The 23,383-nt window shown below is 42.0% G+C and overlaps 1 protein-coding gene across 2 annotated transcripts in view; it reads right to left on the bottom strand.

Annotated features, from left to right (window-relative positions):
* Positions 1–407: 407 nt before the first annotated feature.
* TECTA (tectorin alpha) overlaps positions 408–23,383 on the bottom strand; it is a gene marked incomplete at its 5' end in the record, with an annotated part of 67,399 nt that continues 44,423 nt past the window's right edge. The window contains 12 exons of one of the 2 annotated variants that reach the window (XM_081280140.1): positions 408–533; positions 1,344–1,460; positions 1,748–1,835; positions 2,869–3,031; positions 7,279–7,527; positions 7,984–8,147; positions 8,839–9,041; positions 10,241–10,351; positions 12,494–12,774; positions 14,454–14,740; positions 16,889–17,272; positions 21,374–21,573. In XM_081280140.1, the coding sequence (XP_081136266.1) occupies positions 433–533; positions 1,344–1,460; positions 1,748–1,835; positions 2,869–3,031; positions 7,279–7,527; positions 7,984–8,147; positions 8,839–9,041; positions 10,241–10,351; positions 12,494–12,774; positions 14,454–14,740; positions 16,889–17,272; positions 21,374–21,573 (2,348 nt within the window). In that variant the 3' untranslated portion in view covers positions 408–432. Of the gene's footprint in view, positions 534–1,343; positions 1,461–1,747; positions 1,836–2,868; positions 3,032–7,278; positions 7,528–7,983; positions 8,148–8,838; positions 9,042–10,240; positions 10,352–12,493; positions 12,790–14,453; positions 14,741–16,888; positions 17,273–21,373; positions 21,574–23,383 lie in introns of both variants that reach the window. The other variant, XM_081280139.1, reaches the window with a different exon arrangement.

Genomic DNA, 23,383 nt, shown 5'->3' on the forward strand with positions numbered 1-23,383 from the left:
CCAGAGAGATTCCTTAGAGGGAGCCAAACCTTCTAGACATCACTCCCAGATTGTTCCGACGAGCCCTAACTCTGTAACAAGTAGGATCCAGAACTAGCAGTTGGCTGGACAGATTTCTCTGGTCAGATTTCAGGTCAGATTTCTATAACTAGAGTTCATTTCCTTTACTGGCTTTTCACATGAGCCAAGGTTTCTAGTGACAACTGTTTGGGAATTTTAGGTTAAATACATCCTTCCCATGACTGGCTTTTAGAAGCCCTGGTGCATATTTTGAAAGAGGGACCTGGAATCTCTGACCACTGGAGGCGAGTAGCATGATTGTGAGAAGGTGGACACTTTCAAATAGATTTTGACTTAGGGACACACACTTTTTATCCTACAGGGAGTTGAAGTAAGTAAATTACAGTACTTTATATAGCAACCTTGAGTGCATTATGAGGTTGTGTCTGATTGATATACAAAATGCCATAATGAAATTTGGGTCACGATGAGAAGAAGTGTCCAAACTTGAAGTTCAACTGAAGAATTAGAGGCTGTGGACAGAGAGGAACATAATAAGTCCTATGGGGTGGTGGTGGGGAGAATGCCTGTTAGACAGGCATCAGACATCTCTGCAACACTCAACGAAATAAAGGAAATTCCATGGCCAAGAACTCCCTTTACCCAAATGGCCCTGGCTCAGGCAGCAAAAAAAGCAAAATTAATCCAACCTTGAAGAGGATCCTGCTAAGCTCAGAGGGAGGAAACCATGTCAAGACTGCCTCTCTCATTTGTTAAGGCAAACGTCTAATCCCAGCCTCAGCCCAGATAGACCTGGCATTCAGATTTATAGCCAATATATAATCCTGAAGTGGTAGTGTAAATTTTCTTCTATCATTATCTTTACATGAAAAAGCAGGGATGCAAAGGTTTTTCTTTTTTCTTTTTTTTTAAATGGTGCTAGAATTCTTTGGGTGTTTTCCCATCTTTCCTCTTTTTTGGGGGGAGGATGGGTACCAGGGATTGAACTCAGGGTCATTCAATCACTGCATCACATCCCCAGCCCACTATATAATAAAATAAAAATTGTATTTTATTTAGAGACAGGGTCTCACTGAGTTGAGTTGCTCAGCGTCTCGCTGTTGCTGAGGCTGCCTCTGAACTCGTGATCCTCCCACCTCAGCCTCCTGAGCCACTGGGAATACAGGCGTGGGTCAGCCCGCCCAGCCATCTCCCCTTCTCAATTTCTGAAACTTTCCTAGGTAAGTTGCTGACTGGGTGGGCTTCAGATCTGAGTTTCTCCTTCTGGGGTTGGGGACTTTCTAGGACCCTCATTGCCTGCCCTGACTCAGAAGAGCCTCTACCTCGGCAGCTCCTGCCGTCCTCTTGCAGGGTTCCCGTCACGCAGCTGCACAGAGGCCCGTCCACCCGGCTGGTGCAGATCTGCTCACATCCTCCGTTGTCTTCACACCAGTCCAGCCCTGAAAACAAGCAGTCGGGCAAATTAATTGTAGACCATTCCACCCTCCAATTCATATAGAAGGGAAGGTTTTAATGAAAGGAGAGGATGAAGAAAAGCCCCATGCTGGTGAGTTCTTAAAAGCCAGTGAAAATATTTCTTCAAGGGAGCAGGCGGGCAGTCTTCTCACACTGGTGTCCCTAACACCATCACCTCATGCACTAGACCCACATCACAGGTGAAGCACGTCTGAGCCTTCAAGTCCCACTGTTTCAATAATTTATAGTGTGTTTTAGGAAACATACATACGTTTTCTCCTAATAGGTCCCACTGAAATGATCTGTTCTTTAGGTTCTTTTGTATAATCTGTGGCAATCCTGGAATTTTGTGGGCAAGTCTGAAAGACAGAACACCAGAGGGAAAATTTCACACAATTAAGCTGATAACTTATTCCTCACCATGTTTCCACCTGCAAAAGAGGCAGAGGCTCCGGCCTCCAGCACTATTGCTGCTCAGATTAATTAGAACCAATGCATTCTTGATCATTGAATCCACTGGGACGCTAGGCTTTATGTTGAGCAGAATTAAATATACTCTTCACAGTAGAATTATATTCAAAGAGGCCCTTTGCTCAGGAATGAGGATTGTTGAATCTCATGGACACTAATGTATGCGGCACCATCTGCAAGTAGCCCTGGCCATAATTCATATCTTGATTCTGCAAACAAGGGGGTAAGCAAAAAGCTGCAATATTAAAGGTTAGGATCCAGGTACCAATGCAATCACATCTTAAGGACATAGCAATATGTAGTGGGGGTGTAAGTCTGGCAAGGAAGAGATGCTTAATTTGTACTTCAGCCTCATCCCACAGCCCCCCTAGAGCCTCAGGCCCTATGGATCAGATGAGCTGTGGATACTTTGATAAATTGCTTCCTGAGGTCAGCAGTTTGCTATGGTGGAGTGATACTCTGCTCAGTGTCATCAGACTCAGGTGGCCTGAGATTCCTTGAGACTTCAGTACAGTGGTCCTCAGCCAGACCAATGCCCCCACCCCTACCTCCAGTGGACTTTTTGGCAATGTCTGGACACATTTTTTTGGATGTTACAACGGGAGAGTATATAGCACTGGCATCTGTTGGGCAAAGACCAGGGACACTGCACAGGGCATTCCCCCACAACAAAGGATATCAGTGGTGCTAGCTTGAGGAGCCCTGGTCTGATTTAAGTCAATGACCAGTTGACATTTCGGAGACGGGAGTAAATGCACATTATTCCACTGTGCTCTCCCCCGCCAAAGATGACTACCCACCAAAGACTCCTGAGCATCTGTGGATTACTCCAGTTCAACCACCTGGTACTCAGTCTTCATGCTGGGAATGCTGGAGCAGGGAGAGTAAGTCTAAGCATTTGATTTTTACACTGTCACTTACGATTTTACAGGAGTACTTTTCTGAGTCACAGAGCGACACTGCACAGTGAAGATGCACTTCATCATAATCCCCAATGAATTTAAAGACGGTGACGTGAAAACGGCAGGTTAGGGAGACTCCATTCTCCTCGATGCCGATGGTGTTATCTTTAATGTTCTGACACCTATTCAGAAAAAATAATGGCATTTTGGCTTCCCATTTTTTCCTCTTACACGTTAATCCTCATCTTCATTTCAGAATTTCAAATGAATGTGGCCTCTGGACTGGGCAGGTTTGTCATCTATTATCACTCCCTCCTACTCTCATTGTTTGTTCTGAAACTTTAAATACCACCTCAGTTAGTATCCTAACTGCAACTAAAAATTAAATGACCGGAGGGACTGCACTCAATTTCCCTGTGCTTCAGGTTCTCAGTCCACCCCCTCATGATGCTGTGTTTCACTGATAACAATTTAGCAAACACAAGATTAGTTCTGACTTCCTCTGTACTTTCTTCAGTTAATTATCAATGTTGGCAGGGGCCCCTGATTCAAAGCCTCTTGGGAACTCTTCCCACGCATTAAAATAGGTAGGAGCTGGGGCTGGGGGGAGAAGCACAGCCCTGGAGGAGCTGGAACAGGGTCCTGGCGCAGGTGAGTGCCTGTCCTCAACTCCTTCCTCCTTGTGGTACCGAGCCAATACCCAGTCCCAGGCAAGACCTTCCTCAAGCACAGATATTTTGCTCTAACGACTTAAAAGTTCCCCAGATGTATCACAGTGGCATATATTCCAGTGTCTTCATGGAATGTTTTCCCCACTGGAAGGTCTTTCTGCTCCTGACCCCTTGCATGACACCTGCTCTTTCACAGCACAGTCTACAGCACCCCTTCTGTACACAGAGCCTCTAGGCATGCTCTAAGCAGGCAGGAATAAGAGGTCTTTTCCAGATTTGCCAACAGCACCCTGTTGAGCTCCTCCAGTGCAAGAATCAAACTGCCATCCTCCCTGAGGTTCCAATACATCACAGGGCACATGGTAAGTGATGCAAAGATGAAAATCTTTGTTGAATGAATGAATAAGCGAATGAATGAATGAGTTGTGCTGCCATGGCCCAAGGTGGGCTCCTAGATGCCAAGAGGCTCTTTAAAATGATCAAGATAAAAGGGGCGACTCTTTCTCTTTCTTATGTTTCTTTTCCCCAAGCCCACAGGATTAAATAGCTTAGTAATAAGGAAAATTAAAAATCGAAGTTATCCTTCAGCATTCCCACACCTATTAAGTTTCATAATTAGTCTTCGAGGCAAAATGCAAGTTGCTTTTCAAGGCAGTCGTCTCTGAAATGCTTTGAAAGCAAAACTTTATATGCCATCCTTTTTTTTTTCCTTGTCCTTATTATGATTGTGGATAATCTAAATTGGCTCAAGGATTCTAAAATGGTGGCGTTTCTCCAATTTTCACACAGACTTCCCCTCTTAGCCAGATCACCAGCTCTCTCCCAGGGAGATGAAGTTTAGGTATCAGAAAAACATGAAGCAAAGCATTCTTGGCTATTTGGGGGCCTCCTTTAAAGCAAGCAAACAAGCCAGGCATGAATCTTCTGAACACCAATGAAGAATAGCTGTCCTTCCCACTTTTTCAGAGAAGAGAGAAGTGGGCATTGTGCCCCAACCCCCACCAGTTTCTGAGCTACTGATAAGTTGGTGCTGTCTCTGTGCTCCACACAGCTAGGTAGGATCAACTGACCCCAAAACATTTAAGTGGACCTGTTTCGCTGCTCATTAATTAAGCACTGAGCACCAGTTTTCCCATAAGTTCAGTGGAAGAAAACAAAACAAAACAATAACCGCATCCCTCCAAGAAAGGTTAGAAGGATTGATGGATTCAAATTCTCCCAGATGACGAAATCATTTCCCACCTAACCACAGTTTAATTTGAAGGCCTTTATTCACACAGACCCTGGGGTAAGCTGAGATTTATGAACATGCCTGCTGGCTCGCACTTCCTCTCTGGGTCAAGTCCATTAAATACTGTTTTTAAAATGCTAAATGCCACCTCATCCTTCAAAGGAGACACAAGTTCCATAATCTGAGTTTCCATTTGCAGAGTAGCTCAGGTTGTAGCTGTTTTACACTGGGAAAGAAGTACAATAAGGACAGGGAGGAGATATGGAGAAAAGGAAAACCGTCCCATTAACCCAAGCACCAAGGACTCAAAGACACCAAGGACTCAAAGCCCCTCCCTTTGCCTCTGAGAAGGCTAATACCAACTCAGAGAGACACATGCCTGAGCGGGGCCTTTGTTGAAAATTCCACGACATGCCTGGACAACCCATGCCATGTGCCATGCCAGTCCTAGCAATGAGCTGTGTTTTCTGACACCTAAAAAAATTCCTTCCCTCCCCTTGCTGGTCATGTGACCGTGGTGAAGTCTGAGCCTGCCTTCTCCAAGCCTGCCTTGTCTACAAAATGGTGGATGTCAATTATTTGCCCAGAGTCAGACCCCTCTTCTCTTGGGGCACCATTCCTCTTTCCCACAACCACAAAGCTATTAAACAGTGTCCACAGCACCCTCTGCCCAACATAGGGGTAGGTACTGATCCAACCCAGGCAACTGCTGTGGTGCATTCCCCCTACAAAGGACAGGCAAGTGATCCAAGACAGAGTTGTCTTCCCTCCCTAGGAGTCCCTGAGTTGGAATTAGAAGAGCTCTCTCCTCTGTGGTGACAGTGGTGCGTGAGTGTGAGGCCAGGATTGTCAGTGACTGACAAGGTCAATGAGAGAGCAGAGAGAGGTAGAGACAAGAGATGAGCAAGAAGAGAGTTTTGACAGCTCCCTAGATTCAATCATCCTCAGGCTACATCTACTCCTGTGATTTGATTACCCCTTAAATGCCTTGGTTTTATTTGGTTCTGGTTGTGGGATTTTTTTTTTTTTTTGGCATAGGCTAATTTAATTGGCCTTTACCAGTTATAACAAAAGAATTTTGATTTAATAAAGTCCCTATTTAAAGAATTATTTTATTGGGGTGATGGAACTATTCTAAAATTAGACTATGGTGATGTTCGTGCTCGTTTGAAGACTTACTAAAAATCATGGAATTTTATGCTTAAAGCAAGTAAATTTCATTGCATATAAATTATGTTTTCAATCAAGCTGTTAAAAATGAATTTTTGCAAAAAAATCTGTTATATGTATAAACTGCCTGACATAGCTGGTGGTTTTTTTTTTAAATAAAGATGATTATTTTTACTGTTGTTTGGTTCTTTAGTCTTCTCTTGTCATCCATCCATTAATTCACTATATAAATTTTGTTGTGTAACCACTATGTTTCAGGAAATATATGAGATGGTGGGCATACAGTGTAAGTAAAAAGAAACTTGTAGAGCTTACGAACTATTGCTGTAATTCCTTTTTACCCAAAGTTTCACTTTCTACAATTTCAGTTACCTGCATTCAACAGCCATACAAAAATATTAAATGAAAAATTCCAGAAATAGCACATACATTTGAAATCGCATGCCGTTCTGAGTAGCACAATGAGATATTGTACTGTCCAGGACATGAATCATCCCATTGTCCACTGTATCTATGCTGTATATGCTACCTGCCTGCTAGTTATCTAGTAACCACCTTAGTTATGTTATCTCAGTGCTTGTGTGCAACCCTTATGTGGTAGCCCGATTCTATATCCCAATGCCCACCTACATCATTCACCTTACTTGTCTCTCATCATGTGAGCACTGAATCACCTCACAATATCACAAGAAGATGAAGGATAAGTACAGTATAGTAAGATATTTTGAGAGAGATACCATGTTTGCATAAATTTTATCATAGTATACTATTATAATAATTTTGTTTAATTATTATTGTTTTTAATCCCTTCCTTTGCCTAAATTATAAACTGAACTTTACCATGGCATGTGTGTATGGGACAGGGCACAGCACATGGAGGGTTCAGTATTCTCCATGGTTTCATTTCAGGCATCTACTGGGAGTCTTGGAATGTCACCCTCAGATAAGAAAGAAATTACAAGAGTAGTGCCCCCTTATTTTGATAGGTGTCCTATTCATCCTATTCTTTCATTTGTATAATTCTCATTCCTCTTAAATTGAAGTTCAAAGTAGACAGGACCAAATCCCTTTTTGATCACAACGATAATAAAGCATCTTGTAGTTAATACTGCATGACTTGAAAGACCTGCCACTAACTGCTGTGTGACTTTAAGCAAGTTACTTGACCTCATCTATAAAACGAGGCTTAGAAAGTCTACATCATAGGTTGTTATGATAATTAAATGAATTCGCTGATACAAAATGCTGGTTCTGAAGGTGTCAACAAATGTTAGTTTCTATTCCTTTCCGTAAAACATAATGCAGACAATATTATATTAAAGGCTCTGAGGCTGCCATCTATTAAAAGGCCACTCACCCTCCTTCAATGATGAAGTATCGGAGCTTATCATTGCTGTCACGGGAAGGGGTGGCATAGCACTTGTTGAGCGTGAGGATCAAATGTGTAGAGTCAGCTCCAACCACAAAGACCCCTACGTACAGCACATCTCGTGTGGTCAAGACCACTTCACCCTGGCGGTAAGGATGTTTGTAGGAAGCATTTTTGTAGAGCGCCATCTTGGTGGTGAAGCTGCCTTCTTGGGTTGGAACCGTCAGGTTAATGACACTAAAACAGAAATAGTCATAAGGCAGGCAATACAAAATAATTTCATTAATTCAACTGCCTTCTGTTTTTTTCAAGCTGAAAAAGCAGAGGGAAGGCAAAGTATGTAGTTATAAAGTCTAAGGCTGCACAGTCCAAATTGGTTCCTACCAGGTACATGGAGCAATTTAAATCCAAATGAAACACAATTAATTCAAAAATTAAAAATTCAATTCCTCAGCTACATTCCAAGTGCTCAATGGCCACATGTAGCTACCATATTGTATAGTTGAGATATGGAACATTTCCATCACTGTAGAAAGTTCTATTGAACAGTGCTGGTCTAAAGTACCTAGGTTCAGGAAATAAGAATTTTATTTTCCCTAGTGCTTCAGAGATAAATGCTAGCAATTTTGATTATGCTAACCTTAACTGTCAAGGAAAGACAAAGTTATGAACACAGCCCATGAAATCCTTTACCTTAGCATAGGCTTCACTACAGAATCCAAGGAGATCTTGATATCCAGCTCATAAGCACATGAAAATTCCACATTGATTGTGCGGTCCCTGGTGATGATGTTGCCAGTGTTGTTGGCACTTTCGATCCAGATTGTGTTTTTATACATGATATGAGTGCTGTTGGACTGCAGAGCAAAGGGAGGTCAGAAATCATTAAATCTGGGAAACGAGTATGTGGCTTGCATTTTAAATCCATATCCCTGAAAGTGGAGAAATGGCTTCATTCCATTCATAACCCAGAGGCCATTATAAATCAGTATGGCACTGGCCTCAGCATTTACTCAGGGAGAAAGTATTACAATAGATGTCAACTGCACCCTTCAGTGTGATAACCTTGAAATGCCCATGGAAGGTAGATTTCATGTACCACTGAATTCTAACAACACCCAGTCCCCAGTCATCCATGGAAATGCAAGCTAGGGAGAACATGGAGTATTGCTGGTTTGAGGTAATATAAACTGATTGAAAATTATTTTTAAACCCTTAATTCAAACCTCTCCTCCACCAAACATTTTGCCATACGTGAAGGTACTTACTCCTTTCTCGCCTTCTGATAAATGTTAATGAGCAGAGCCATGAACGGAAGACACACCCCCAGAAGGAACAAGAAAAGGAGAAGCTTTGTTAACCTACACATCGCTCTTTCAATTCAGCCACTTAGTGATGACTGCCTTGTGCATATGCCTTTCACTGTTCTCCAAAGAGCATATTTTTAAGAGGACCACCTTGACCTTGGCTTTAAGGATGATCAATAGGCAAATACCAGGAGCTGTCTCTACCTCCGCTAGGTGCTCCTTCCTATGCCCATTTTCTCACCTGCACGATGTTGCCACAATTCCCTTTGGTGTTGTTGATCTGAAAGGAGATAAAGTCTTCCCCCTCGATGCCAGTGCACTGTCTGTCATTGATTCTCACACCCTCCCTCTCAAAGCCCAGCTGGAAGAGTTTGCACTTAGATATGGACACTTCCATCTGGGCCGCCTTGCAGGTCACCTCTGCATCAATGATGTCATGTGAGTCTGTGGGAACAGTTGTTAAGGAAAGCAAATCAGTGGGAGCCAGTCTTGCTGCAGGGGTGGGACTGAGGCATCACCCTGCCATGCTCCTATAGAAAAGGCAAATGAGCTCCACTCAGGCTGCAAGCATTTCTAATTAAGCTTTGATCAGACCAAATGAGCATATGAATTCATTCAAAGCAATAACTTGGGCATTGGTAGAGCCTTATTAAAAAGATAAAAATGCTAATAAAGAGCCCTTTGTCTTTCTTTATAAACCCAGGCCTTCCTCCCACACATACTGGTGGCAGCTACTTTTCGGTGACATACAGAATCTGGCACTTTGTGGCCTGGCTAAGGAGCATGCTCCCCAGGAAGAACAGCACTGGCCTGGCCACACCCAAAGCCCTGGTTGAATCCAGCTCAGCACAACCTCTTAGCAAGTCCCAGGTGAGCACCAGGAATTGCCTTTTGACAGGATATTGCACTAACTGACATTTTCTCTGAGTGTATAAATAGCTGATAATAAGAAACAGAAATATTTATATCTGCCTAGGTGAACCATATTGTCCCCTCCTATGGAGCCTTTTAGTCAATTAGGTTTTCATTCTTGAAGGATGTTAAATTTAGCACATGCCTCTGAATTACTTGGTTCAACAAAGGGCGTGGGGATGGAAAGCAAAGCAGCTCTGCAAGCTGGCACCGAGATGATGTGCTCTGCCAAGATCAGGGCCATTTCTACCTTAAGGCAAACACAGTTAGCGACAAGGCCAGGAGTCCCAGGTATCTGCTGCTTGCTTCAAACATTCCTGTTGTATCTTCAAGACCCAGATAAAACTGGCTGTAGGTCAGTCTAAGGCACCTGGCTCTCTTCCTTCCTTCATGCTGGTGTCAAACCACCTTACTTCTTCCTCATCTAAAAGATCCACTTGGATCTCTATGTTGTATGTGGACTTGATGGAACTGGCCCATCCCATTCATATACAAATGTGCACATTATCATTTGTTGAAGAAAGGATGAAGCTGTGAGAAAATGAACATTAGCCCATTTTGGTCAGATTGCTTCTTTGTTCTGCTTAAACACTCCCAAAAGTTTTGCTCCTGGAATTTTTCTAACCCATGAGGTAGGACACATCATGGTCCTTCCTTGGAGCTTTCCTATGCCACTGCCAGCCCTCCTCCATTGGGCCTTTCTGGGTGGAGAGGTGGCACTTGTTACTCACTGTTTCCGTAGGGGGGTGGCTCAATGCAACCACACAGCTCTCCTCCATTTTCCAGCTCACAGGTTCTGTTGGGACAGTCCGCCCCCACACAGGGATCTTCAACCACTCCTGCTAAAAAAGAAAACACACAGAAACACGCACAACTTGATTTTCACACTACACGTGGTAGCATTTGGTCATACTTCGGATTTACCACTTCAGTTCAGTCAGAAATGGTCAGAGATTAGCTGTAAGTTAACAGAGAGGGCAACCTTCCAGAAAAAAATGAATGGCAATAGCTAGTGATTGGGTGTTTGCTATGGACCCGGCACTGTGCCTCAGGCTTCAGCTGAATTAGCATGTTAGATCCTCAAAAATGCTCCTTAAGCTATTATAACCCAAATTTACCCAAGGCCACCAAGGAAGGTAAAAGGTAAAGACAGAATGCACAACACTGTTACCTGCCAAGGTACTCCACGGTGACGGTACCTACTATACTATGTTATATTATGATTACTTGCATTTATATCTTCATATTTATGTAAAGAGTAGATGCCAAATATTTCTCTTTATGTTCCTAGCATATAGCCACCTCACGATGTTCAATATATATTTGCCAATAATGAAAATTTGAGGGCCAGTAAGATCCCAGAGGAGTTCCCCGGGGATATCAGGACTTCTTGGATTCATGGTAAACCTTAATAACAACTGACTTCATTATATAAAAGTAGACAAATCAAAACTACACATAATTCATCATCATTGACTAAGATTAATTGCGCCATGTTATTATGAATAGCATTTCTGTGACAGATGAGACTACCTGCAAGATATTCAGCATCTCCATTTGAGATCCATTAATTGAGAGCATTTTTGTTTTGAGACTCATTTTTTTTATTTGAAGAATCTCCTTCCTATCAAGATAGAAGAATTCTTGTTCATCACCATGGCTGGTGCTAAAGAAGTAACTGTGTGGCATGAGCTAAGTTCACTTCAAGAATTTTTAAAAAGAAAGTTGAAAAAAGATACAACATTTCAGTTGGAGGAACAAGCTCAAGAGATCTACAATAGTTAACAAGATATTATATATTTGAAAATGACTAAATGAGTACATTTTGAGTGCTCTCACCACATATACAGACATGTACAAGGGAAAAAAGAGGTTAAAAAGAACTAATTTTAAATAAAAACTATAGATAAATAGAAGGAAGACCAACAGCAGAAGGGGAGCAGGGGGAGGGAGGAGGAGACGCTCTGGGAACTGAAGGGGAGCCATTATATTCCATGCATGTAGGACTATGTCAAAAAGAACCCCAATATTATGTATAACTAGAGTGCACTAGTAAAAACTTTTAAAAAGAAAAATCCCACAGCTTCACCTGCCTCATGCGACCTGGCTGCCACGCTCCTCCACTAAGCAAGTAACGGCACAAGGTGGGAGCACATGGATTGCATGGTGTCAGCCAGTTTCTATTTCTGGAAAGATGACTGAAAGAAAAGCATCTATATCATTTAAATATATTTGTTTTAAAAGGATTTCTTCCAAGAGTATTCAGTGTATAATGTATTTCCAGGCACACAGTAGCCAAGCAGAAAATGGGGTGGCTGATTAACCTAGTCTGAAAACGACCAAAGAAAACAACAGAAAGAATGGGCTGAGTTTAGAACCCCAGGAAGAGAGACCTCACTTAAAAATGTGGTGGCCTGTCCGCCAGCTGGCAAGCACAGCAGGCCCTTCGACAATGGGAAACTTGAGGCTCACACATACACAAATAAACATAGATAATCACATTTACAATTTTCAGAGTTCAAAACAGTTAATTTTAAAGCATTTCTTATGAACACAGCAGAACAAAATATTAAAGTTACCAAACAAAACATTTCAGTTAATTTCCAGCAGAGACTAGTAATTTGCTTAACATTTCTGAAATCATTGAATACATGTTTTAATTAGCTTTATTGTTCTTAAGTTTTGAATTATGTGTATTCCCACACTTGATGAAGATTAAGCTCTAAATTTACCAACGTGTATGCATAGCCTTGGAATGGGCCTGGAATCATACACAGGATTGGTGTTGTGGGTCAGGGTACAAAAACACAATCTGTTGGTCCCAGTATCACCCTGCATTAATGGGAGTAGCTTTTTATGTATGTTGACACATATATGCATACTACAAACTTGCAGATCCAAGAGTGAAAATGGAGAGGATCAGTCATCCCTAGACAAAGCAAGGCTACAGAAAATAATGCAAAGAAATAAAATAATTCTCTTACAGCAATTCTCCTTCTCGATCCACTCTGTGCTCAGGATCCCAAAGGAGCGGCAGGCTTCCCCATAGGCAGCCAGGGAGCCGCACAACTGGAATTTGTTGTGGTTGTAGCAGCCATCCAAGTAGCAGGACTCGTAGAAGGGGAGGGGGTCGAGGAGTCCGTAGCAGGGCTGGAAGAAACCTTTCATGTCGGTGAGCTTCAGGCAGTAGCCATCACCCTGCATCTTCTGAATGTGCACGTTGTCACACGTGGCTGCGTACTGTGAGAACTGCAGTTCGTTGCAGCTGGGGGCAAGAGGTTTGGTCAGAGTAAGTGAAGCAAAACCAGCCACTTGAGTCTTCCAGGCAAAGTCAGGCCTCATCTGATGCATCTGCTGTGCTAGCTCTGAACAAGGCAGTATGGGAGGCCAGTGCTACCTTCACCTCAGAAAAGTCAGGTGCTAATGGCCTTGAGCTACCCAGCCAAGAAAGTGAAAAAGGAATTCCCATTGCTTATAGCATTACAACACAGTGAAGATGGGCTGGGCTGGTAGCCACAGTGACACAAGAAAGGTAGATATTGATATAATAACCATTAATACTTTCCTATAAATGATTGATATCATTGATATAATAACCACTAACTGTGTGAACGGCAGTTCATTGCAGCTGGGGGTAAGAGTTTCATCAGAGTAAGTAAAGCAAAACAGCCACTTGAGTCTTCAGGTAATTGCAGAATGGTAATAGCAATAATAATGTCTGATAGATGGCAGAAATAAAGGTTTGCAAAGAAATCCAGGAGTCTTCCACACCAGCTTCAGTTTAGCTGTCAGAGACCAAATTTAAAACCTTCATAAGAAAACTGGTGTCCAGCTGATGATAGTTTATAAAGGAAAAGAAAGGAAGAAGAAAGAAAAGAAAGGAGGGAGGGAGGCAGGGGAAAAGTTCAAGCAGATTCACAACTCCATGGGAGGAACCAAACCTTGCTTGTCAGGAAAAAAACAAGAGGGCTTAAATGTCCAAAGTCATCTTCTTTCTATCTGTGGGTCACTGAGTGGCATTTCAGAGAAACCATGAAATTAGGAATCCTTAAGTCTAGTCCTGGCTTGCACTAATGGGTCCTCTCCTATAAATAAGCCATTGTTTTAGCCATTTTTTCATCAAGAAAAGGAAGAGACTGGACTAGGTATTGCCCAAGATTCTTCTCAACTCGGGGTCCCATAATTCACAGGATAATCTAATACATGATACATCATTCAGCTTACACTTGGGGCAAGTGTAACCAAAGAGGGTTTGGAGCATAGTTTCTAATGTATTAGCTATGTTTCTGTGTATTAGCTGATATCTGACATGTAAAGCATGAAGACATCCAGCACATAAGCAAAGAGACACGAAGAAAAAGAAGCAGATCCAGAAAGCTTTCATCATAAATCAGCAACCCAGAGAGACCCTCAATTAAAAACCTTTGGAATAACTTGTTTAGTTCATTATATCTCAGGTGATTAGAGGTGAGCCTAACTTCCATGACTTATGTTCTAAAAAAGGATTTCCTGATTCCCACCAATTGCCTACACAACCACAGTCAAGTCAAAGACACTCAATTAGGTCCAGCACCAGGAATCAAAGGGCTGCCTTTCTTCTACTGAATCAATCCTGGCCACCCCCAGCAGGGGAGCCCAGACCCTAGGTGGGCAGCTGGTCAGGATTCAGAACTCTAATCCTGGCACACTCTTGTGTTTAGCTGAGGCTAGATGATATGATCATTTAAGGTCATATCCTCTAACCCAGTTCCTTCTTTGCAGTTCAAGAAATTACTGGGGATTCTGATGTGCCTATTTGTAGCATCAAAACTCCAAAGACCTTTGGCTCTGCAGAGAGGAAGGATGACAGATGCTAAGGACAGTACACTCCTCATTAACACCTCCATGGATATGGGAAGATGGGAGCCACCAAGTTTAATGCTTTGAACTCTCTAGACCCCTTACCTCTTTTGCATGCCATTGGTTTTCCAGCTCTGGGCCAGAACCACGCTGCTCACCACTGGCTTCCCCCGCAAGGTCACATAATCATCAGTCAGGTCCCCATTGAAGTTGCCACAGAGGCCGCAGACTTTGTTCTGCAGCCTCTCACTGATGCTGATTTTAATGACATTGAAACCGTTGTAGTAGATCTGGATGTCAGGGCTGGTGTCAATCACCAGAAATCCCTCACTGCTGTAGATTTTGGTAGCTAAACCAGTTATAAATGGAACGTTCACTTGGGTGCCATTCACCTATTGGAGGGGAGGGAGAAAGTAAGTCATTACCCTGAAAGCTGGGGTTGGCTAAACTATTCAGTTAGGGCCAGGTGTTGCAGGCCCTAGGAAATTTATCTTAACTACTAACTCTACCCTTATAGCATAGAGAAGCCACAGCAGTCACAAACATGTAACTAAGTGAGTGTGGCTGTGTACCCAATAACAACTTCATTTACAAAAACAAGCAGCAAGCAGATTTGGCCACAGGCTGTGGTCTACTAACCTCTGCCCTAAAGTTTAAGGGCATGTACTTTTCTTACCCTCCATAGTTTTCCCAAAGGAAGCAAACTATGGAGGAGAAGAGGGGAAGGAAGTCAAGAGAAGAATGTGTTAGACCAGCATAACCCACAGCGAATAGCTGGCGTTCTGTGTAAAACTTTCCCCAGCATAAACCAATTACTGAAAATGACATTCCAATCCAAGGAGATTCCAACACAGTTAAAATGGATCAAGGGATCATTGCCATGCTTATTGTTTTCTTGTTTATAATGTTCAAACCTGAGGTTCCCCCCAGAGGTTCCTATAGACACAGTATTTTCTACAGTCGTCATTTTCCTGCTTTATAACATTTTCTTTTCTTAGCCCTTGGGATAGAATATAACATACTTTTTCTGTACTTACAAAATAAATTGTTTTTTCCCCTGCAGGTTATTAGTAACTTTTGTTTCATAAAAAAGGCAGATGCCTTTTAAAAATATATGTCCTTACTATTTTGGTTAGCTTAGGGTATTTTATTCAGCAACAATGTCAGTTTTGCTCTCTCAGTTGGTCACTTTCACTTTCTTGCTCCTGTGTTTCTGGACCAATGCTATAGTGTCCATGTGGGCTAATTTGCAAAAGGAATTAGAATGTCAAAAACAGTAGCAGAGGCTTTAATTGAAGTTAAAAACCACTGTGAACATCCAGATTTTTCCTTTTAAGCTTGCAAAATACAGGCAGTCTTTTCCCTAACACTGGATACTAAGTTATTTGATGACTCTTCAAATAAAGATACATTAATGCCTGATTATCTGAGCCAAGAACAAAAACCAGACATATAACACTTGGTTCAAAAAAAAAAAAAGTTAATATAGTCTCTTCTCATGCCTCCCTATCTGTGCTCAGAGCAATGGCACCCGGCTCTACCTTTCAGGTGCACTTGCTGAGATCAGTTTGGTTTAGGTGAGAAATTGGGATCCCTGTCAATAGTTCATCAGAGCAATTATCTTCTTAACCTATTAAGTCCCAAGTTTTGAATTCTGCAGATATTTCAATGAAATCAACACAGGAACATTAAAATGGGTTGGAAACAATAATCTAGAGCTTAACTCTATTATTGTATTAATATTATTATAACATAATCATAGTCTTCCTAGCATATAATTATATCATATAATTACATTATATACCATATACTATTTTTTAAGTTTTTATAGGTCTTCAACATCTGGGATGATGGAACAAATGGATTAAGTGAAAAGGGTAGGAATCCAAGTTAGACATTAGCTATGTGGGTAGATAGGACTTCACACTTATTTACATATCAAGTCTAAGATTCACAAAAAGCAGGCAACAGGCCCAAGGAAGAGCCAGCCTCAGCAAAATTTGCCATATTCGGCCTCCCATTTTCTTTCACGTGGTATCTCATCAGGACCTCTGATAGTGGGGGATGCTCCATCAGGTTTTATTTAGGTAGTTGTTTTTATAGGCAAATGCTCGCCTTCTTTTGGTTTACAGAAAGGATGGCAGAGATGAAGGCTGGTCTGGTACAGGTTAGCAGAGGCAAGAATAATTTAAAAGGCTCTTAAAAACAAATGGGATGCTTTTTGGAAATTAATTCAGAATAAAACCCGACTTATCTACCATTTTATCACCTGAAACTCTATTACCACCCAGGCCATTATTACTGCCCTGAGATGCTGTAAATTTCCTGCAAGGCCTCTGGAATCATCAGTGAGGGATGGAATGGGCCCCATTCATACGCTGGTAGAAACCTTATGCTTGGTCATTTGCATACGGTTACATAAGAAGCAACAACCTATTACCCTACAACTTAGTTATCTGGGAAAACCGCAATGAACAGTCCACTAGCCAAACCCTTGTTTCCCGGGCACATTTCTTAAGAATTAAGGTCTGGCTTGTCACCTTGACGGTGTTCCGGTCATTAATGAGAATCTGCTCTTCATTAATGTAGAAATAGACGGGCGAAATGATGGTCAAGTTAGGGGAGGACCACTTGTCGAAGTTGATGATGAGCTGGAAGGAGATGTCGGGGAGCTTCTGGCAGATGGTGGAGAGCACGAAGGCACAGTTGGCGGGGAAGCGGAGGAAGGCGCCGTCGAAGGTGCGGAAGACGCCGCCGCCGGCCGCCAGGCAGTAGGAGGTCTTGGTGCTGAAGCAGCCGCGCACCCCGTTGCGCAGCGCGCACTCCTCGTCGGATTTGCACTGGCGCGGGTCGCACTGGATGAGGTTGCGCCGGAAACAGCGACACCGCCGCGTGCAGTCGCTGTTCCAGAACAGCTGCTTGGGCTGGAAGAAAGTGGGCGTTTGAGTTAAACTCAGGCTGTGGTCAATACTGGGGAACTCAACGCCCCGTCCATCTGGACCCTGTACCAGGCTGGGCTAGCCTATCTTTAATGGGGCTGCAGTTTGCAATAGGTAGCAGTAGGGAGGCTGCCTCAGTTCAAATGCTCCATCAGTTCCATGCAACTCAGATGCCAAATAATATGCAATTTAGACTTTATTGGTTTCAATCAAGAACTCTGGAATCTTTATGGCTGGATTGTAGAACTAATCACAGCCAACCTGAATGTGCAGCTGTTAGGTGAAGAAGAAAATACATTGTAGTTTTTTTTTTTTTTAAACCAAGGAATCACACTTCTAACAAGTACAGGCTTCACTTCAAGGATGAAATTTAAATTCACTTGAGAACAAATAACCGGCCCTTCAAATAGTCAAAAGAAAGTGATGATCAACTCTTAGGATTAACCATTTCAACACTTCACAACTCTCACCCTTCTAAACATTTCCCTTGTGTCTAGTCTACTTCTAATTTGCTCTTGTTGCCAGTGCCTCCATTTCTCTGGATCTTGAATGTGAAAGATCTAGTGAACAGCTAGGTTTCATGAAAGGAAAATTTGGGATTAGACAACTTGGATGTCAGTCCCAGCCCTGTAACTACATGTGCTATCTTGAACGTTACTAACCTCGCAGAGTCAGTGTGTTCATCTCTAAATTGGAGATCATAATCATGTCTTGCAAGTAATTGTAAGGGAAAATTAAGCAAAACGTGGAAAGCATATTTCCTGGCATAGAGTAGCTGTTGTTCATATCACAAAAGAAAAACCACTTATCCTCCTTCAGATGATGAAGGAACTATATATAAAGTTATTAAGATACATACAACACCGGATATCCTCAATTGGAGGCAGCTATTGTTTTCTATTCTTCCCCAAATGGGGAACATCTGCATGATTCTACCAGGTAAAGCTTGTATTCTTGATTTTGTACTTGCTCTGTACTAAGAATTCCAGGGAACTGTTGGAAAACCATTTTGACAGTCCAACTGGGGTATGGTCTTGATAAACAGACTAAGACATTAAGATGTGGGCCCTCAGGTGGAGTATCCCGTATTTAAAATGCTCGAGATCAGAAGGGATTTCAATTTGGGATTGTTTTCCCCAAATTTTGAAATATTTGTATATATGTTACAAGATATTTTGGATATAGGATCCAAGTCTAAACACAAAATTCATTTATTTCACATATACCTTCTACTCATAGCCTGAAGGTAATTGAATACAATATTTTAAATAATTTTTGTGCATGAGATAAAGTTCCATGGAGTGGACTTTTTTACTCATAGCATCATGTCACCACTCAGAAAGTTTTGTATTTTGGAACATTTTGGATTTCAGATTTTTACATTAGAGATGCTCAATCAGTATCAATTTATCAACACAGTCCTATCCAGAAACGATATTTTAATGGGATAAAAAGGCCTGCTCACTGTTTTCTGCTTTAACTTACAGACTTATCAAAACCTCATATCAACTATAACTGTGACTCTTTTTCAAGAATAAACAGGCAGAGGGTGAAATCTTCCAGTCCAGTTCACTGCAACGTGCCTTTGCCAATTCTTTCATCCTCAAAGTTAGGTAGTTCCTGGAACTGAGTCTTCTCTTCTTGAGATCCATAACATATTCTGGGTGCCAGCAGACTCACATATTGATTTCATTTCTCTTATCAGATTTATGGAATAATTGAGTGGTTAGTCTGGCCTCTCTCTGATAAAAACTCAGACATTACATTGGTAGAGAGAGAAAACAACCTAATCTATGTGGATATGTGGTCAAGGATAAATAACTCATCCACAGGAGGACTTGATCATGAAACTAACATCTCAGGAAAGTGGCTGGCCCCATGCCGCTTTCTTTACCTTAATTAGACATGACAGCCACAGCTGGTGATTACCCTACATGCAAATGGCTAGATGTCTCTCTTTATTTCCAAAGAAATCTGCTGTATAAACAAGCCCCCAAGCTTGTTTGAACTGTGGCAAGTGGATGTGGATTGTTTATTCTGTGAGTTTGCTGCTTCCCAGATAGAAGCTGTTGTCAAAACCCACTGACTTTCTGATGAAAGCCAGATAATAATGTTTATAGTACTAATGGCTGCCCAGAGCTGTTCTGTGCCTTTCTTGAGAGTTCCAAGGGCTTTTATATGCATCGTTTCATTAACATGCCTGGACTTTTATTCATGAAATGTTTCTCAAGAGAACAACAACAACAATAAAAGCAGCTACCAATTACTGAATGACTAGGGGACAGGTACTAAGCTGGGCACCTGGCTTAGGTCACTTATACAAGGACCCCATGGAGTTGGTATTTTTAGCCACGTTTCATTCATAGCAAAACAGAAGCTCAGAGAAATGCAAGTTGGTTCAATGTCACACTTCCAGGAGTGGTATGGCTAGGATCAAACCCAGGTCTCATTCCCATATGCCACACCAATATGCAGGATACCTGCAGAGGGGTGCATGACACAGTTGATAGATGCCTTTTGGCTAAGAGACAAAAAATAGAGGAATGTTCTTTGGGTTTTGAGCCTGATTATTTTTTCTCCCAGATTATGAGAATACTGACCTTATTATTTTCTCCTCCATGTTTTGCCTCTTCTTTTCAAATATTTCTAAGAGCTAACTTCAATACCCCAATAGAGAGAAGCACAGCGGGTATGGCAATAAGCAGCCCAAACACTCTGGGGACAATATCAGAGTGACAAAGGACACATGTGGGGGAGTTCAATACCTCCCCCAAGAAGTCCTCTTTGATTAGTTCTACTGTTTTACTCTACTTCTCTTTTTTATAACATAGAATTAAAATATCTTTTCCAATGACAGTGAAATTGAAGGTGATGTCTGAAGATAATGTGGACATCTCTAATCTCTTATTTATTCCCAAAGACAACTTAGTTGTCCTTGAACAAGTCAATCCATCTTTACAAAAAGAAGACATCATTTATTTTTTGCTTAGTTGATTTCCAATTCAAACGTTTCAATTAGATTTCTTTTAAAGGCTACTATACTCCTTCATTTAAAATTGATTCATTCAGTGGGGTATTCTTTTTCACTTAATGATATGTTATTTTGTAATTCTTCTTTTATTCTTTAAAGCACATTTTTTTCCCTCTCCTGAATCTATTTTTTAAGTTCCTTAAGGCAGGGATCACACAATTTCATGTCTCACAATATCATCAGCATCGAGGTCTGCAAACACAGACTCTTAGTATTTGTGTTTGTTAACTGTCTACTCACCCACCTAAGTGTTGATGTCTCTTAAACAGAAAAGGGGTTAGAACCGTGAATGGAAGACCTGTAGCAGGGCCTTTTCTAGCTTAGTGTTATGGCACAGTAAGAAAGATTACAGGGCTGGGGGTATAGCTTGACTAGCAGGCAGAAAGCCCTGGGTTCAATCCCCAGCACAAAAAGAAGGAAAGAAAGGAAGGAGCGGAGTTTGATTACAAAGTCTAAAAAGTAAAATGACTTAGTGAGCGAATAGGTTTTGTTGGGAAACAGTGATAAAAGGGCTAAGCTCTGTGCTTAAGCTCCCATAGGGAGAGAAGCAGAGAGGGTGTGTCAATAAGCAGCCCTAACTCCCTGGGGATGATATCAGAATGACAAATGGCACTTGTGGGGAAGTTTCAATAGTCAGAGAGGGAAGGCCACTCCTCCCAGCTTCAAGCACTGTATTTTCCAGTTAAAAATACCCTTAGCTAAGACAGCTACAAATGTCAGATTCACAGCCACCATATTTCCAAACTAGAGCCATGTCAGAAGCTTGCAAACCGAGATTTACAGGAGGGGAAAGGAGAAGGGCCCAAGCTCCAGAGAAAGGCCTGAGAGGAAGGAGAAGAGGGTGAGGGGCACAGGCTCTGCTCTTCTGGATCTGGCAAGGCGCTAGAGCTTCCTCCGAAGGGTCCTTAGCCTCTTCGCCCTCTCCCACCTTCCTGACAATCAGCACTACGGTTTTCATCATGGAGGGGGAAGACCTGGTAATTCTGACCACCCTCTTGGAGTTGGAGAGGAGTCTGATGATGGGCAGGGAGGAAACGGCCGGCTGGCTCCCATACCTCGTAGTATTTGCCGTCTGAGTAGCAGCCGCAGTTGTGCGGCAGGATGCAGCTCTTGCCGTTGAGGACGTAGCCTGGGTCGCACTGACAGCCCTCCACGCAGTAGTGGTTGCAGTCGCTCTTTAGGCGGATGGCGGCACAGCGGGGCTGGCACACACTCACGCAGCTCTCGTAATGGCTGTTGGGAGGGCAGGTGACCGCTGGAACAGAAGAGACAAGTCAAGACTCGCGCAGTTACGCAGCACTGTAAATGGCTTTCTCGCAGCAATCGCTCAGGAAGATGCAGGCGAGAGGTGAGAGAGGAGGTGTGAGGCCTGCCACTGTTCCTCCTTGTTACCCTCTGCTTATGGACCGCCTCCATCTGGCTCGTTATTGATTAAATAATGGGTCAACCTGCAGACAGACAGAGGGTGCCGAGCCTCCTCACCCTTGGTTTTTTTTTTTTTTTTTTTTTTTTTTTATTTATTTATTTATTTATTTATTTATTTTTTAATTGATTATTTATCGCATTACATAGTTCATGATATATCATCTTTCATACATTAGACTCAAATTGTGCTTTGAACTCCCATTTTCACCCCAAATACAGATTGCAGAATCACATCTGTTACATATTCGCATTTTTACATAATGCCATATTAGTGACTGTTGTATTCTGCTACCTTTCCTATCCCCTACTATCCCCCCTCCCCTCCCCTCCCCTCCCATCTTCCCTCTCTACCTCCCCTGCTGTTGTTCAATTCTCTCCCTTTTTTTTTTTTTTTTTGAGATCTTTATTACCTATCTCCTTAAACTCACCTCCCAACATGGACCTTCACTTTGGTTAGGGATGTTTCCTCACCATTCCAGCATTAGGCCCACTCACATTGATCTTTCTTTCACGCCCCTCTTTGTTCTCTCAGCCTATTCAAATTCCCCATTCTTCAAATTCCGGTTGGGATTCTCATCCATAGAACTCACTTCTGTACCAGTGTCAATTCACTTTTGTCTTTACCTCAAAACTTCTACAGGACTGTTTTGGCAAACCAGTGGTTTTTCAACCATAGACAGCTGGGCCCCATGATCACTGAGAAGGCAAATGTGCAGTGGTGTGTGTGTGTGTGTGTGTGTGCTCGCATTTCTACCATTTTTTTGTGGGGGGCTACCAGGTATTGAACTCAGGGGCACTCGACCACTGAGCCACATCCCAAGCCCTATTTTGTATTTTATTTAGAGACAGGGTCTCACTGAGTTGCTTAGTACCTGGCTTTTGCTGAAGTTGGCTTTGAACTCACAATCCTCCTGCCTCAGCCTCCTGAGCTGCTGGGATTATAGGTGTGTGCCACTGCGCACAGCCATTTCTACCATTTTTCAAGGGCATCTAGATGCATTTAAGGAAGACAGGTAGGGTCCTGGTGAGGAATGTGGGCTCTGACAAGTGACCCAGGAGAGTTATTTCACCTCTTTGAGCCTCAGCTTCCTCTTCTATAAAATGCAGATTCCAACAGCACCTACCTCATGGCGGGTGTAATGGATTAAATGAGTTTGTATGCTTGGCCAGTGCTGGGCACAGAAGTGTTCAGTAAGCATTAGTCAATCATTAAGGGTAAGTTTGCTTAAAAGTTTTGGAAAAGCTATTATCTTAATCAATATATACTAAAGGCACCACTACAATTACAATTTTTAACTTCTATCCTAAACAACAATATACAATATGTTTTGGGGGTTTATTTTATCTAGTAGTAAAATGTTCTTTTGGAATGCATATAATTCTTTGAATTCTAACACAAGCATAGATTCATATGACCACTACTGCAATATATTGTACATTTTAAAAAGTATTTTTAGTTCAAAAGATACTATCTGCACATAATAGAAAATGCAAACCATATCAATGCATAAGGAAAATTTTAATAACAATTATAATCAATTCTTCCAGAAATTTTCTATGCATATACAAGCATGTATGTGCATCTTGTACCTACTATTATTTTACATAAACAGGAACACAATCTACAAATCTTTCTGTTC

This window comes from Spermophilus citellus, assembly GCF_964194105.1.
Source record: "Spermophilus citellus genome assembly, chromosome: 2".
NCBI classification, from domain to species: domain Eukaryota; kingdom Metazoa; phylum Chordata; class Mammalia; order Rodentia; family Sciuridae; genus Spermophilus; species Spermophilus citellus.